Source organism: Balaenoptera musculus, chromosome 14, assembly GCF_009873245.2.
Source record: "Balaenoptera musculus isolate JJ_BM4_2016_0621 chromosome 14, mBalMus1.pri.v3, whole genome shotgun sequence".
NCBI lineage: Eukaryota > Metazoa > Chordata > Mammalia > Artiodactyla > Balaenopteridae > Balaenoptera > Balaenoptera musculus.
This window is the reverse complement of record NC_045798.1, coordinates 62,429,156-62,445,855: the sequence shown is the minus strand read 5'-3', so window position 1 is coordinate 62,445,855 and position 16,700 is coordinate 62,429,156. Positions and strand designations below refer to the sequence as shown.

General features: G+C 41.7%; 1 protein-coding gene across 2 annotated transcripts in view; it reads left to right on the top strand.

Moving 5' to 3' along the window:
* Positions 1 to 16,700, top strand: part of EPG5 (ectopic P-granules autophagy protein 5 homolog) — a 123,808-nt gene that overhangs the window by 15,174 nt on the left and 91,934 nt on the right. For both annotated transcript variants that reach the window (XM_036874785.1, XM_036874784.1), the window contains exons 3-10: positions 468 to 711; positions 1,938 to 2,074; positions 2,959 to 3,066; positions 3,936 to 4,009; positions 5,913 to 6,018; positions 8,471 to 8,585; positions 9,003 to 9,153; positions 11,629 to 11,784. In XM_036874785.1, the coding sequence (XP_036730680.1) occupies positions 468 to 711; positions 1,938 to 2,074; positions 2,959 to 3,066; positions 3,936 to 4,009; positions 5,913 to 6,018; positions 8,471 to 8,585; positions 9,003 to 9,153; positions 11,629 to 11,784 (1,091 nt within the window). The remainder of the gene's footprint in view (positions 1 to 467; positions 712 to 1,937; positions 2,075 to 2,958; positions 3,067 to 3,935; positions 4,010 to 5,912; positions 6,019 to 8,470; positions 8,586 to 9,002; positions 9,154 to 11,628; positions 11,785 to 16,700) is intronic.

Here is a 16,700-nt window from a genome sequence, read left to right as displayed (position 1 = left end):
AAACTTGAAAATACTGAAAAGGAGAGAATAGAATCAAGAAAACAGTTGGAGGGGTAGTATTGGAAAGGAGGGGTTTGTTTTGAGCAGAATCACAAAGAATGGTGAGGTTAAGTACAGAGATGTTTTGAGGTCTCTTGAAGTTGAGGGATATCACATTGACCTCAGTGTTTATAAAGTAGAAGGTAAGGTCATCAATCATGAGGGTCTTAGAGACAAGCTCTATTGTTTTCTTGCACCTTTCCCCGCCTACTGCGTTTTAGGGTTTCTCTTCTCGTCTCTGAACTTGTGATGCCTTTGTGATTGGCACCTGGTTGTATAGTAGCTTTATTGTTTTCTACGTGGTAGTATTGTTCCCTCACTGTGATTTGTAAGCTCTTTGAAGATGGTACCGAAGCCTGTGTATTGTATACAGGCTTCAAGAGCAAAGAGTAACTGGCTTCATATCTTACCCTTTTGCCCACTGCTAGGGTATCTGTGCTGATCAAGTGAAAGTTTCAGGCCATCATCGCTACCAGAGAGTGGAGATGAATGAAAATGCACTGGGAGAGCTAAAAAAACTGTTTGATGCCAAATCTGAGCACCTCCACCAGACCTTGGCGCTGCATTCTTACACTTCTGTGCTCTCACGGTTGCAAGTGGAGTCTTACATCTACACATTACTCAATAGTTCGGCTGTTCTGAGATCTTTAGCAATTCATCAGGAAGGCCAAGGTGTGTAAGTAATGAAAGTCTCACTCTTTCTTGTGGTCTAAAATATAAAAAGAATTGAGGCATACAATCTGGTTGAATCTACTGTGTGCTGATATTATAAGGGATAATTTGTGCTTGCTGTTTTACCTTACCTCCCCTAATATAGGACTGAGATCTGCCTTAATAACATTTCTTGGGAGCAGTGCCAGGTCTCCCTACCCCGTGGGCTGTCATTCTCTGCTTCTCTAGGAAGCCGAAAGTTTACTTTTTATCATTAATGTCTCTTACTGTCCTAATTTATGTGCTCGTTACCAATTCAAGTCCAAATATAGTTTTTGATTCTAAAACTAATAATCACAATACTTTTTCATTCTCTGTCTGTTGCACTTTATTTTTGCTTGTCCATTTTGTTGGGGTGTTTAATTTTCATCAGAGCATTTATAATGTTCTGAATTTTTCATCTTATTTTGGGTTTTAAGAAATTAGCCTTGGGCTTTCTTGGTGGCTCAGTGGTTAAGAATCCACCTGCCAATGCAGGGGACACAGGTTTGAGTCTGGGAAGATCCCACATGCCGCGGAGCAACTAAGCCCGTGCGCTACAACTACTGAGCCTGCACTCTAGAGCCCGTGAGCCACAACCACTGAGGCCCGCACGCCACAACTACTGAAGCCCATGCGCCTAGGGCCTGTGCTCCACAACAAGAGAAGCCACCGCAGTGAGAAGCCCGCGCACCACAATGAAGAGTAGCCCCCGCTCGCCGCAACTAGAGAAAGCCCGTGCACAGCAACGAAGACCCAACGTGGCCAAAAATAAATAAATAAATAAATTTATTAAAAAAAAAAAAAGAAATTAGCCTTTACTATATGATAAGTATTACTTATGCAATTTTTATTTCTTGGAGAGATACTAGGATTATTTAAAATAAAAAAATCCTTCCCCCTTATCGTTTTCATAACTAATCAGAGAGCTGGGGCTAGGCCAGAGATTTGCTGATTTTTAAATAAAAAATTTTGATGAAGTTAATTTTTTCTTGCTTTGAAATACTTCACGAGGTTAAATAGTTTTTTCGGTTTACGTATTTAGTAGAAACTCAGATATTTTGATGTAACTTTTCTCCTTGGATTTTCATCTGAATTAAATATTTTAAATAGTTTACTTATTTATTTATTTTAAGTAGAGACACTATACTATACTCCCACAAATACTATTTATATGGGACTCATTTAATCCTCTTTTTAATTTATAGCTTCTAAACAGGTAGAAAGCATTCCCTCTGATCTGTGTCAGCTAAAGGAGTGCATTAGTGTCTTATTCATGTTCACCAGGAGAGTTAATGAAGATACTCAGTTCCATGACGATATTCTTCTCTGGCTGCAGAAATTGGTAAGGAAATAGACATAGTATACTGTCCTTTATTTCCCTGATAATTTAAGAATTATCTCCTGTTTCCTTATAGGTTTTTCTTTAATAGCTTCTTCAGCTAGTTTGTTTAATATGTTAGTGACGTTTTCTTTGCTCATGACATGTGGAAATAAGTTATTCTTATCTAGTGCATTATTAAGCACACAGTGCTTTTCTGTCTGATAAAGTTTATGTTAAATGATCTTTGGCCTTCGATTTAGGAGGAAATGGAAATGTGGGAAGCATGCTAAATTTAAGACTAGATGTATATTCAGAATATAGGTATGTGAGCTAAAAGTTGTTCATATCACTTTTTTATCATCTTATGTTTAATGCTGTACTTAGTTATACTTTAAAAAAATGTTTTTAAGGGAAATAAAAGAAATCAGGATTTGGGAACTTCAGGAAAGATATCAGGTGTGCTACAGGGGGAGAGGTTGTTTACTGGTTATGTTTCTCAATGGAGCTGCCTTGGGTGCTTTTTTTAGGTTCATTCTTAGATATGGGCTGAGGTTCTAAGCATACTTACTTGGATTTGAGAAACTATTACAAACTGGGAATAGATTAAACTACTTGACTTATATCTATTCACGTGTGGCCAGGAACATTAGTGATTTGTAATTTGCCAGATAATAAAAATTGGGTTTGCAGAGAAACTACTTATGATATTTTTATCAGAGTGCTCATAGGTTCGTAGGCCTCTGTGTACCTCTGTGGTAGAAACTCAACCAGTCAGTGGTATATCTTATGTCTGGTTACTCTTTTGAAAGATCACATGTATTTAAATATCGGATAAGTGATTTCATTAGACCCTTAAAAACATTCGTCTTTGTAAATAGTAAAACTATACATCCTTTATTGTTCAGGTGTCAGTGTTACAAAGAGTTGGCTGTCCTGGAGATCACCTCTTCCTTCTAAACCATATTCTTCGATGCCCGGCCGGTGTTAGTAAATGGGCTGTTCCTTTCATCCAGGTATGATGAATGGCCTTCTAATGTTGAAGAGAATGGGAGGCGATTTTGTTAAACATTTTTCCTGAAGAAGTTGCTTTAAAAAATAAACCTACTTTAAAAATATTGATATTTAAAATAAAATTATTGGGATATATCCAGTCTGTATTCGTAGGAGTTATTATGCTGCAACTTCTTGGACCACCCAAAATTGATGAAATTAAGATGGAATTGCAAAAAGTTCAGTTGTAGTCTGGCTTGGTAGGTTTAGTAGTATTTAATTCTGTAAAATTTCTGTGCAGTAAGGCTTGCTAGGACTTTTTTCTGTAATATTCAACGCAACGTCCTAAATTAATCCATCTCACACTACAGTTGGTACAGATAAAAAAGAAGCCACAAGTATCTCAAAGTTCTTTAATATTAGCAGAGATCTCAGGTCTGTGCGATCAATTTAGGCGTCTCTGCTGCTTGCCTTTGGGTTGTGTTGTTACTCATAGCAACCCCTCAGATAGGTGGGTATGAGCCAGATGTATGCCAGGTCATTCTCCATGTTACCTTTTCTTTAGTATTTCTGGTGGCAAGAAATTTGAATCTTTTTAGGTAGAAGGAAGATTTTTTGTTTTTATTTATCTTTGGATTAAGATAGCAGTATACTCCTCCCGCCCATATTGTTTCAGGTAATTAATGTAAATGGCTCAGCTACCTCTGTTCTCTGAGTACAGCCCAGTCAGTACTGCCAGGTAACCCACAGGTGTTCTCACTCTTGTGGATGAGGTGCCAGTTCCATCTTTGTTTCCTTAACAGCTCCCTTTGTCAAAATTCTGGTGAACTAAGGTTATGGATACTTGGGTTGTTGGTTTTCTACAGTATGCCTTTTCCTTTTCTGATTTCAGATCAAAGTGTTGAATAACCCATCAGGGGTCTTTCATTTTATGCAGTCCCTTGCCCTGCTAATGTCTCCTGTCAAGTAAGTGTGGAAGAGCTTCGTGAAGTAGAAATGAAAATGTTCTATCAAACAATTGGCTTCCTAAACTGCCCAGATCCAAACAGTTGCTAAGGGAAGAGTCAGCATTCCAAAATTTAACATTGCAGGTTTTCTTTGGGTTTAATACCCTTTGTCCCAAAGTGACCCTTTTAACTGCTTTTTTTTTTAAAACTGATTAACTTCATTGGGTCCTCCTTTTTAGTGGATTTGCCACTCCTGTCATATATGTCATTGTGGTGCTGTGGGGAGAAAAAAAGGATGATCTCTTCCTTAGAAGGAGAGATTTAGTGGCAGAGGAAAAAAAAAGCACAGTCAAAGAGATTCAAGTGCTAAATTGTGTGAAGCTATGATTGATGCAGTAGAAATGAAGAGAGTAAAGAGAGTAGAGTGGAGTAGTCAGAGGGTTCCAGGTGGATGAGCTGGGTTTGAAGAATGGAACTGATTTCACCAGGAGAGGAGTAGGGAGGGCACTGTAGGTGGGAGAACAGTGAGCAGTGGCCCACAGTACAGGGAAGGATAGCTGTGCAGGGGGCAGTTCGGAGAGCAGCTTGGCTGGAGTGAAGGGGTGTGGGAGGGGTGATAATAAAGATGAACAACTAGGGTGAGTCTGGTTATAGAAGACCTTGAAATTAAGACAGATACTTGAGATGGTCTGGCCTTTGTAGCAATTGAGGGTTTTTGAAAAGGGGTAAAAGTTGTATTTAAGGAAGATTAGGATGGACTGGAGGCAGAAGAAGATGCGCTTTTGCTTCCTTTCTTGCATTGACTTGTCTACGGTTGCAGACATCTGGCTCTCCTGGCTCTGGAACCGAATCCAGCATCAAGAGGGCACATCCTTAAGTGGGGGGAGAAGGCAGAGGTGTGTACAGGTGACCTTGAACTGTGTTACTACCACTGGCTCTTGATCCAGGAAAGCCTATCTGCTCCCAGCCTCAATTGGTGCTGGTAGTGGGAAGGAGAAAGTGGGGAACGGGAAGGTCATCTTCCCAGGAAAGGATTAAGTAGCTGATTAAATAAGAAAATGTGGGCAAGGGTGGCTCAGACCTAACTCTGTAGACTCTGAGTCTGAGTGACTGAGAGGGTGTTGGCAGCCCCAACAGACCGAAAAGACAGAAAGGAGAGCCGTTGGGTAAGGAGGAAAATTTGAGGTCATTGGGGTTTGCAAGTGGACACGTACGAGTGACAACTATCAGTGGACATGTGGAGCTGCAGGACTGGAGCCCCTCAGGTTGGAAACTGGAAGTCTTGGAGGAGAGCTCCTGGTGAAAGGAGGGAATGGATGAATTTTCAGGGTTAGGCCAGAGAGGCAGGAGCAGAGAGCTGAGAACTGGGTGGTGGTCTCAGAGAAGAAACTTCTCTGGTTACACTGACTCGTCAGGTCCAGCCAGCACCTTGTGAAAGCCTGGCTGGCAGGAATTCCCCCAGATTCCTCCCTCTCACCGCCTGGATATAGGGGCTGCTCCTACCCGTGGTGTTTAGGTGTACTTTTCCCCCTAAACCAGCTTCTCCATTACCTGCAGATTATCCTTTTTTTCAGTAAAGCATGTTTCCTGAACACTTTGTGAGCCGGTTAGAGTTCAGGTACTGTGTGGTCCTGGGTGTACTGAGGCCCCGCTGTGGGCGGGCACTGTGCTGGCGTAACTGCTTCTCTGCGGTTCCTCATCATTATTGACCCAGAATGGCTGTGGTCTCTACACCACGATTAGCGAAGCTTTGGTCTCCTTGAGTTTTAGCCAGTTATGATTTCTTATTTACTAATTCAAACCATTTGAAGGTTGGGTTGATGTCTGACTCTTCTTCAGGGCGAGTAGATGATCCAGAATGCACGCAGTGGGCTTTCTGTGTTTATGTTTAGGTGATTGGAGTGATTTCCCTTGTCCTTTAGAAATCGAGCCGAGTTCCTGTGCCACATGAAGCCCAGTGAGCGGAATCCATCCTCCTCGGGGCCTGCATCGGGGACGTGGACACTAGTAGATGAGGGAGGAGAAGAGGTAACTCGTCACGTCGACAGCATTTTGATTAATCATTTCTGAGCTCTTCTTTTTACGTGCCAAGTATCGTTCTAAGCGCTTCTCACGTATTAGCCCATTTAATTCTCCCAACAGCCCCACGAGGCAAGTACTGTTTTCATCCCCCTTTTAGAGATGAGGAAACAGGTGCGGGTGGGTTGAGGGAATTTGTCCCAAATCACATGTCATTAAATGCAGAGCCTGTGCTCTGAGCCAGTGTCTCTGCTGCCACCCTTCTCTAGACCGTCTCCCTGTGCAGCTGGGAGAGTCTGGAACCTGGAAGTGTTTACATATTATGTACACTTTATATTAGGATTTTATTTTATGCAGCAACAATTTTCTGGGCTTGAGGTCTCACCTACAGTTACTCTGAGTCTGTATAACAAAGAGCTGTATCTTACCACGGTTCTGCTTTAACGCTTACAAACTTCTTATCTAGATCTTCTCATTTGAAAGATGGAAGATAATTTTCTGTTTTTGGTGAGAATTTAATGATCAAAACCCAGTTTCTTGGGAATCCCCTGGCGGTCCAGTGGTTGGGACTCTGCGTTTCCACTGCAGGGGGCCCGGGTTCGATCCCTGGTCAGGGAGCTAAGATCCCACATGCTGCACAACATTGGCCAAAACAAACAAACAAGCAAAAAAACCCCACAAAACAAACGAAAAAACCCCCAGTTTCTCAAGATAACATTTATTGACTTTTCTTTCTACTATGTATGAGGTTAGTGTATTGCTAAGGCCTTTTTTTTTTCCAGCTAGTTATCGGCCCTATCTAGTGTGTTTTTATGGTCCAAATCCTGATTTGATGTGTTTGTCCAAGGTTGGCCAGGGACTAAATTTACTGAAACCCCTTCTCTTCAAAAGGAGTTGAAAGTTTGCAGTGGACCCTCCTTAGAATGACAGCGTGGCAGCTGTGGGATCATGTCTGTGTATTTACCCAGGTGTTCATTCAGAAGCAGGAGCCCCTTCACACTCATTGTGCTCGTCCTGGGACTTGTAGGAGGTGGTGAGATGATGGTAAATGATGTGGCCATGCAGACTTCTTTGCTAGAGATTGAACAGTCATCTGGAGACAGCTTCTCAGGAGCTGGTGCAAATTGGTATTTTTATTTTTTTTGGCCTCGCCGCACGGCATGTGGGATCTTAGTTCCCCGACCAAAGATTGAACCTATGTCCTCTGCATCACTGCGTTGGAAGTGCCGAGTCTTAACCCCTGGGCTGCCAGGGAAGTCCCAAATGGGTCTTTTAAAGATTGTGATGGAGCAGGTTTTTTTTTTTCTTCCAAGACTGGTTTCTCCTAAGAGAGAAGTCTTTTTTTCTGGTAGGTTTCCTGCGTTTAATCCTAAAGGCAGGTAATCGTTAAGGACTCTGAAATTGTGCCTGGCTCCTGGTTAGCACTCACTGGATGTTGAGTGGATTCAAGAGCCTGGGGAGGGAATGCTGGGAGTTTCTGCCGTTGACTCAGAAAAGGCCATGGGCGGAAGGCACTGTGAATCGTCCATGTCAGTGGTTTCTTGACACCGGCTGTATATTAGAAACACCTGGGCAACTTAAAAACCTTGCCCTGGCCCACACCCAGACATCCAAATGTTTAAAAGCCTCCGTGGTTGATTCTGATGTACAGCTGGAGCTGAGGACTGCTCTAGGGAGAATTTCTGAGGCTCTTGTTTGCTAGCCATTTAGGACATGTAAGAGGGTAAAAATGAGTGGCTTCAGGAAATTATGAATGAATTGCATTACTCCCTCGTTGAAACTGAGGTGATAATTCTTCAGAATCTCTGCATCTTTTTACAGTATTCCCTTTTGAATGTAGCGTGTCTTAGGACACAAATCAATTTGGTTTCTAAAGAGACTTTAGTGCTCTGTATCAAACAAAAAACTCCAGCTATTTCCCCTATGTGATCCCTGTGTATGACCACTGTTATTTTTATCCTGTTTTCAGCAACACTAATTGACAACAGAACTTTGGTTATCCATAGCAAATGCTAATTGCTTCTTGGTAAGTCAGTTAAGTGTGGCAGTAGGCCTTAATTTTGGGGCAAGAAGAGGCTTGTAGATAAAATAACTTGGACTCTTAGTGAATGGTTCTTTAATTGATGTTGTCAAATCACTGAGATTTATAGTAAGATCCCTATTTTAGAGGAATTATTTTTCATCTTCTTTGGGATGGAAATTTAATTGAGAGCGGTTTCAGCCACTGAAGAATGGATATGACTCAGATACACATAAAATTGTGCTTGCAATTTTAAGGGATTTACAGGTCATCTAATAGAACTGACAGTATAAATCTCTGTCCTGGAGGAGAAGTCCACGAGGACTCATGAGAATACCACACGTGTACCACTGAGACCTGTGGTAATTCAGCTCCTGTAACTCTAGACCATGGTGTCATCTGGTCAAATCAGCTGATATGATTCTGCATCTTTTCCCTTAGGATGAAGACCCTGAGACTAGTTGGATTCTCCTTAATGAAGATGACTTGGTTATTCTTCTATCACAGTTCCCATTTCATGAGCTCTTTCAACATCTTCTTGGGTTTAAAGCAAAAGGTAGACTAATTCCTTTTGTCATATGTAAAATGTGGTGGGGGCAAGCTCAAACACAGGAACTTAGCATCAAGTCTTGTCTTGTGCGGGCTCCGGATTCGGGTTCCCCATGCCTGGCTGTACTATACAGAGATGATTGCGTCACCGTGGCGAGGCTTCCTTCCTTTCTCTTGTGACTGTAGTTTCCTCCCTGGTGCTTACATGCATAAGGTTGACCAGCTTGCACATAGCCCAGCTTTAATAAATGGTTTTAATTTTGCACTTTGTCTCAAGTTTCCCATTTTATATTGACATAGGAGCCAGAGCAATGGGGATTCTCTATCTTGGCTTTCTTTCCTCATTAATATACTGACATCCATATCTTTCAGTGTTTTTCCATAGTAATTATAATTTTTTTCCTTTTCTTTGATTAACTTCTAGGTGATTATTTACCTGAAACAACAATACCTCAAGAGATGATGAAAATTTTTGCCTTTGCTAACTCCTTAGTGGAACTTCTGGCTGTGGGGTTAGAAACCTTCAATAGAGCACGCTATAGGCAGTTTGTCAAGCGAATTGGTTATATGATCAGGTAATACTGCTCTTGGTTCGTCTGTTTCTGTTAACTTTCACCCTGGTCAGTCACAGACACTGTATAATTGGGATGATGGGCATTGTAGTGGTATATAGTTCAGGTCTTATTTCTCATAAAAGTAAGAATTTTTTTTCTTCCCCATCTACCTCTTGGGAATTTAAAATAAATACTTCCAGTCAGAATATTTGGTTAATTATCTCAAATCTCAAACTGGTTTGCTAGACAGTTGTTCTTGGAGTCAAGATCCTCAGAGCAGCTGCTGGGTTGAACTTGGCCAGAGAGAAGGGGTCAAAGAAAATACAGGGTCTTTCCCCTTCCTTTACTCTCTTCTACCTCCTAGCTTTTGCCTGGGAATTGTCGTGTAGCTGTGGAAAATTGGCAGTAGCTCTTTTGCATTATTATTTCTCTGTTTTCTCTCTTATTTACTGTAATTGTAATTTCTATAAAATACCATTTAAAGAAAATTATAAAGATTTCATCAGTGGCCACTGTATTTGAATTGGGAAAGCATTATCATTTATTTGCATGAAAGGTAGGTTTATGTTTTTACTATCAAATATGAGTAAATTCTGAGAAATGCACTGCTTTTCATTGAATTAATTTTGTATCCTCTTTTCTGTATCATCAATTTTTCTGTCTTTACAGTGTATATAAATACACTGCTATTTCTTCCAACCTCCCTTACCTTGAAAGAAAACTTCCAAAAAACTGTAAAACTTCTCCCACTCCCATACTTTTGTTTCCAAAACATAATTGACTTTAATTATTTTAGATACGTATCCTTCAACTTCATAAAGCCAGGTAAATGATAGAGGATGCCCTGAAATTCTTGAACTCTTCACAGTCAGGCTTTCGCCCCCAGCACTACCCAAATAGCTCTGAAGAATGAAGGTTGCTAATGAACTTTGTGCTTCTAACTAATCCAATGGCCACCTCTCAGTCGTCATCTTGCTTTACCTCTCACACAGTTCACACAGCAGACTTTGTCTTGGTTGGTCACTTTCCCTTAAAGCATTTTCTTTGCTTGACTTCCAGGATACCACGTTCTCCTGGTTTCTCCTCAGTTTCACTGGCTGTTCATTTTCTGCCTCCTTGGTTGTTTCATTCTCACCTCCCAGACTTCTTAATGTTGGAATGCCTCAGGGCTTCATCCCTGGACCTCTTTATCCAAACTTGCTTCTTGGGATTCCATCTATTCTAATGTCTTTAAATATCATCTAAATACAGTTAAAATTCTGAGATCTATTTCCAGCCTCTACCTTTCTTGTAAGCTTGTATATCCAGCTGCCCACTCAGCACCTCCGCTTGGCTGACTCATGATCATTATAGTTTAATAATCCCCAAATGGGCCCTCTTTCCCCACCTCTCAAACTGCTCCTCTCACAGTCTTCTCAGTCTCAGTAAGTGGCAACTTTATTCTTCCAGTTGCTCGGGCCAGAGCACTGGCATCATCCCTGGCTTTCCTTTTTACACCTCACACCCAGTCTGATGGTCAGTTCTGTCATCTCTACCTTCAAAACACCATCTTTCATCAAACCTAAGGTATATTTTGTGCACCACTAAGAAAGAAAAAATGCTGCCAAATGACGACATGTCATCAATTTTAATGACATTCCAGTTGTAGAGATTAAAGCGTGAAAGGTGTGCATCCTTTGAATCAATGAAACATGCTATTTCTAGAATCCAGCCTCTTCTCACCATGTTCACTGCTACCACCATAGTTCATCTTTAGCTATTTCTCACCGATTATCACAACAGCCACCTGACTTGTTTTCCTGCTTTTGCCCTTGCTCCCTTGCGCACCCCACCCCCAGCTTATTCTCAGAACAGCCACCAGTGTTTCTTGTAAATCACGACTCAGCTCATATCACCCCTCTGCTCAGACCCTGTTGCTCCCAGTCTCATTCCGAGTAAAAGCCAGAGTGTTCACAGTGGCCTACAGGACCCTTCACGGTCTGGTTTCCTGTCACTTTTTCGATTTCCTCTTCAGCCATTCTCTCCCTCACTTACTTTGCCTTAGCACGTTGGCTGCCTTGCTGTTCCTCCAACATACCGACCGCCCCTCGGAGCCTTCGCACTGGTTGCTTCTTCTACCTGGATGTCCTTCCCTTAGGTAGTCCTGAGACTGCGTCCAGTCTTTACTCACGTGTCCCTCTTCAGTGAGGCCCCTCCTCCGCCACACTCCAGGGAAACTTCATTTCCCTCTCCTACTGATTTTTCTCAGAGTCATTTATAACCATGTGACAGACTGCATATTTTACTTTACTTGGTTTATTGTCTGTTTGCCCTCCACTAAATGTAAGCTCCATGAGGGTAGGGTTTTTTCCCTCCATTGCGTCCCCTTTAGAGCCTAGAAGATAGTGAGTGCTCAGTAAATACGTGTTGAATAAAGTAATGCTGCAAATGTAATGTAAAGATGCTGGTGCTGAGTGCCTTCATGCCAAGTGCTGCATTGTCTTTCCTCACTCTCAGGATGATCCTTGGTTATGTGAGTGACCACTGGGCCCAGTATGTGAGCCACAACCAAGGCTCGGGATTGGCCCTGCAGCCCTACTCTGTGGAGAAACTACAGGTTGAGTTTGATGAGCTCTTTTTGAGAGCTGTACTACATGTGCTGAAAGCCAAAAGGTAAGAAGTATGATGATAATTGTTGAGAAATAGCTCCCTGGCTAGTAAGAAAGATTGGAGTGAAAGTCATTGACTGAAATAGAACTCTTACAATAGTGTCAATGTATTTCATCTATTTCTTATCTTGGCTTAATTCTTGGGCTTTAGTTTCCTTTTGTGTAGTATTGCCTGAAATGATCTCTCTTTCAGGTTTCTTTCAGTTTCTCCTGAACTTTTGAGGTAACTTTGACCAGGGGATGAATTGTATTTCACGCCCAACTCTAGTGCCCCCAGTGAGGCAGAGTAGGCACTCAGTACATTGTGCAAGTTGTCTCACTCTGTGGGTTTCAAGGTCTAGGACTATCTTGGGTCCGGGTCCCCTGTCTTGGCTGTGTTCTGATCATGCCGTCTTTGCTGCTGCTTACAGCCTAGGATTCATTTGAAGCAGAGGTGGGGGCATGGCAGCTCACCCTGCACTATCTTCCCTGAGCTCCTGGCCAAGTGTGGGAGCAGGTTCTGCTGCAGCACTGTGCCCTCCGAGAGGAGATGAGTGGCCTCCCGCCCCACCCGGCTCCACTCATCAACTGCTGCCCACCCCCCACCCCCTACTTCTGCTGCCTTCTGAGCTGTTGACACTCTTGCCATGGGCCTCATAGTCTCAGCCCCTTATTTTTATTTATCTTTTTTGCATCTTTAATAGATCTTTATTGGAGTATGATTGCTTCACAGTACTCTGTTAGTTTCTGTTGTGCACCAGAGTGAATCAGCCATGTGCATACACATGTCCCCATATCCCCTCCCTCTTGAGCCTCCCTCCCATCCTCCCTATCCCACCCCTCTAGGTCATCGCAAAGCACGGAACCGATCTCCCTGTGCTATGCGGCTGCTTCCCACCAGCCAACTGTTTTACATTCGATAGTGTATATATGTCGATACTACTCTCACTTCGCCCCAGCTTTGCCCTCCCACCCCATGTCCTCAAGTCCATTCTCTATGTCCACCTCTTTATTCCTGCCCTGCAACTAGGTTCATCAGTAGCAATTTTTTTTTTTTTTTTAGATTCCATATATATGCGTTAGCATATGGTATTTGTTTTTCTCTTTCTGACTTACTGCACTCTGTATGACAGACTCTAGGTCCACCCACCTCACTACAAATAACTCAATTTCATTTCTTTTTATGGCTGAGTAATATTCCATTGTATATATGTGCCACATCTTCTTTATCCATTCATCTGTCGATGGACACTTAGGTTGATTCCATGTCCTGGCTATTGTAAATAGAGCTGCAATGAACATTGTGGTACATGTCTGGTTTTGAATTATGGTTTTCTCAGGGTATATGCCCAGTAGTGGGATTGCTGGGTCATATGGTAGTTCTATTTTTAGTTTTTTAAGGCACCTCCATACTGTTCTCCATAGTGGCTGTATCGATTTACATTCCCACCCACAGTGCAGGAGGGTTCCCTTTTCACCACACCCTTTCCAGCATTTATTGTTTCTAGATTTTTTGATACTGGCCATTTTGACTGGCATGAGGTAGTAGTTTTTCACTGTAGTTTTGATTTGCATTTCTCTAATAATTAGTGATGTTGAGCATGTTTTCATGTGCCTCTTGGCCATCTGTATATCTTCCTTGGTGAAATGTCTATTTAGGTCTTCTGCCCACTTTTTAACTGGATTGTTTGTTGTTTTTTTTAAAAATTAATTAATTAATTAATTTATTTTTGGCTGTGTTGGGTCTTCGTTTCTGTGCGAGGGCTTTCTCTAGTTGTGGCAAGCGGGGGCCACTCTTCATCGCGGTGTGCGGGCCTCTCACTATCATGGCCTCTCGTTGCGGAGCACAGGCCCCAGACGCGCAGGCTCAGTAGTTGTGGCTCACGGGCCTAGTTGCTCCACGGCATGTGGGATCTTCCCAGACCAGGGCTCGAACCCGTGTCCCCTGCATTGGCAGGCAGATTCTCAACCACTGCGCCACCGGGGAAGCCTGGATTGTTTATTTTTTTGATATTGAGCTCTGTGAGCTGTTGGTATATTTTGGAGATTAACCCTTTGTTGTTTCATTTGCAGATATTTTCTCCCATTTTGAGGGTTGCCTTTTCCTCTTGTTTATGGTTTCCTTTGCTGTGCAAAAGCTTTTAAGTTTCATTAAGTCCCATTTGTTTATTTTTGTTTTTATTTCCGTTACTCTAGGAGGTGGGTCAAAAAGGATGTTGCTATGGTTTATGTCAAAGAGTGTTTTTCCTGTGTTTTCCTCTAAGAGTTTCATAGTGTCTGGTCTTACATTTAGATCTTTCATCCATTTGGAGTTTATTTTTGTGTATGGTGTTAGGTAGTATTCTAATTTCATTCTTTTACATGTAGCTGTCCAGTTTTCCCAGCACCACTTATTGAAGAGGCTGTCTTTTCTCCATTGTATGTTCTTGCCTCCTTTGTCGTAAATTAGGTGACCATATGTGCGTGGGTTTATCTCTGGGCTTTCTATCCTGTACCATTGATCTATATTTCTGTTTTTGTGCCAGTACCATATTGTCTTGATTACAGTAGCTTTGTGGTATAGTTTGAAGTCCTCCAGCTCTGTTTTTCTTTCTCAAGATTGCTTTGGCTATTTGGGGTCTTTTGTGTTTCCATACAAATTGTAAAATTTTTAGTTTTAATCCTGTGAAGAATGCCATTGGTAGTTTGATAGCGATTGCATTGAATCTGTAGATTGCTTTGCGTAGTATAGTCATTTTCACATGAAAGACTTGTACTCAGAAAACTATAAAATGCTGATGAAAGAAATCAAAGATGACCTAAACAGATGGAAAAATATACCATGTTCTTGGATTGGAAGAATCAGCCCCTTATTTATGTGTGTTGTGTAGTGGGTTCGAGTACTGGTCTGCCAAGACTGTTATTTTGGGCAAGTCACTTAATATTTGTGGTCTCACTTTGTTCATCTATAAAGTGGAGATGATGATGGCGATCCTACCCATCGACCTCATGGGTATAAGGATGAAATGCAATCATATGTGGAAATACTTTTTAAACCATAAAGGATTTCTCAAATGTAGGTGGTGGTTGTTTTTGTGTAGTTTCAGGTGAGGAACAGAAAAACTGCTGATTTAGAGAAAGGTCAGGACTCTAAGTCTTAAAACTACTCTTAGGCACTCAGAAGGTGTAGGTCTAAGATAAAGAGAACTTGGGCTTAGAAATTTATCTTTAGATTATTCTTGTCCATAATTTGGTGGTCTCACAAGGTGTACCAAATCCTGTGCAGAACTCTGCCAGGGGTTCAACGCACTAGCACCTGCTCACTGAAGCTGGCCTGGTGCTTGGGAAAAGTCTTCCATCTCTGATCTCCTGTCACCCGATCTTGTGTTTGTTTAGCTGAGAGGCAAAGCTTTTCTAGAGGAAATTCTCTGGTTCCTTACTAGGTCCTATACGCTGAGTTGTGAGCCCCTCCTGTAATATTATATATGTAATTCACACAGATAATTGTTTTAAATTTGAAAATGCTGAGAGCTATTGTTCTTGAGTATAGTTTATTTTAGAAATACATCATATGAGAACCAGGTATTTAAAGCCATGAAATTTAAATTTATTTGGCACTCCAGTGGAAATTTCTGACAGTAGCTATTCCCCCAACCTAAAACAAAACAAACCCAAACCAAAAGATAGACAACAAAGACCTAAGCCAGACTTACTTCATGTCTGCCATATAGGAAGTTTTGTAGCTGGAAATATTTACTGTCTTATGACATTACTTTTAAGGCCTCATTATTTTGGGATCCTTTATACAAGAACATCAAGTCCCATGTGAGGCGTTGGGATAATTATTTAATAAGAGAGAAGCCTGACCCACTTGAACTTAGAGAAGTTTCTTTAACTCTGGCTCAGTTATCTAGCTGTTGCTTTTCAGAGTCGAGGTCAGTGGTGGTTCAGACCACTAGTGGCCTGGTGGGCCGCAGACATGGGTTAAGCATGCACTATTTAATTTATTTTTTTCCTAATAAACATTATTTATAATTGGTTAAATTATAGTTTTGCCCAAAATACAGCAACAGTTTTGAGTACATCCCTGTTTTTCTTTTTTAGATTTTTTTATTGAGATAAAATTCATATAACAAAATATTATTAAGCATTTATTGAGTACTGATTGTTTTTGAGATACTGGTTTAGGTCCTGGATAATGAAAAAAAAAGATTCAGGGTTACACACTGGTTTATGCAAAAACTTGGTTTCTACTCTCAAATTGCTGTACACTAGTATGTGTACATAAATTACACATTTATGTTTCTCACTGTGCGGTTTAAGGACCACTTGAGTCTGAGTCATCTGGGGTGACTGTAAAAAAGTGCAGATTCTTGGGCCCCAGCTATGACCTGCAAACTCAGAATCTCTTAGGGGGGCCTTAGGATTCTGCATTTTCCACAAAGTCTCAGGGGATTTTTCTGCCCACTATGGTGTGAGAAACACTGATAAAAGGGTAATGCCATAGTCAAGTATGGTTAGAATTTCATAATAGTGCTGAGGAGGACATCACGGGAGGGTTCACAAATGGACGGATGGCAGCTTGGAGTTGGGGAGTTCTCTCCAGACTTGTCCAGGAGTGGTCTATATGAATGCAGAGAGGGCTGTGGTTGGGAATATGGGTCTGAGCTATTTTGTGGAAGCCTTTGAACTTGGAGCTTGAAGGAGTTTGAACTTCATTTGGTGATGAGTGAGGAGTCACGGAGGGCTTTTGATTCCCCTTCTCCCCCCAGCCCCCAACTGCACGTGTCTCTGTGTGTACACATGTACCTGTGCGCATGCTCAGGCACATACATACATCCAGTCTAAGCAGCCTCTCTGTTGCCCGGATCTTAAAAGGATCTTTGGTTCAGCACCCAATTCTGCCTCTTATTACCCTCTGTGTGTTCTAGTAGCCTCATGTGTAAATTGGGGATAATGTCA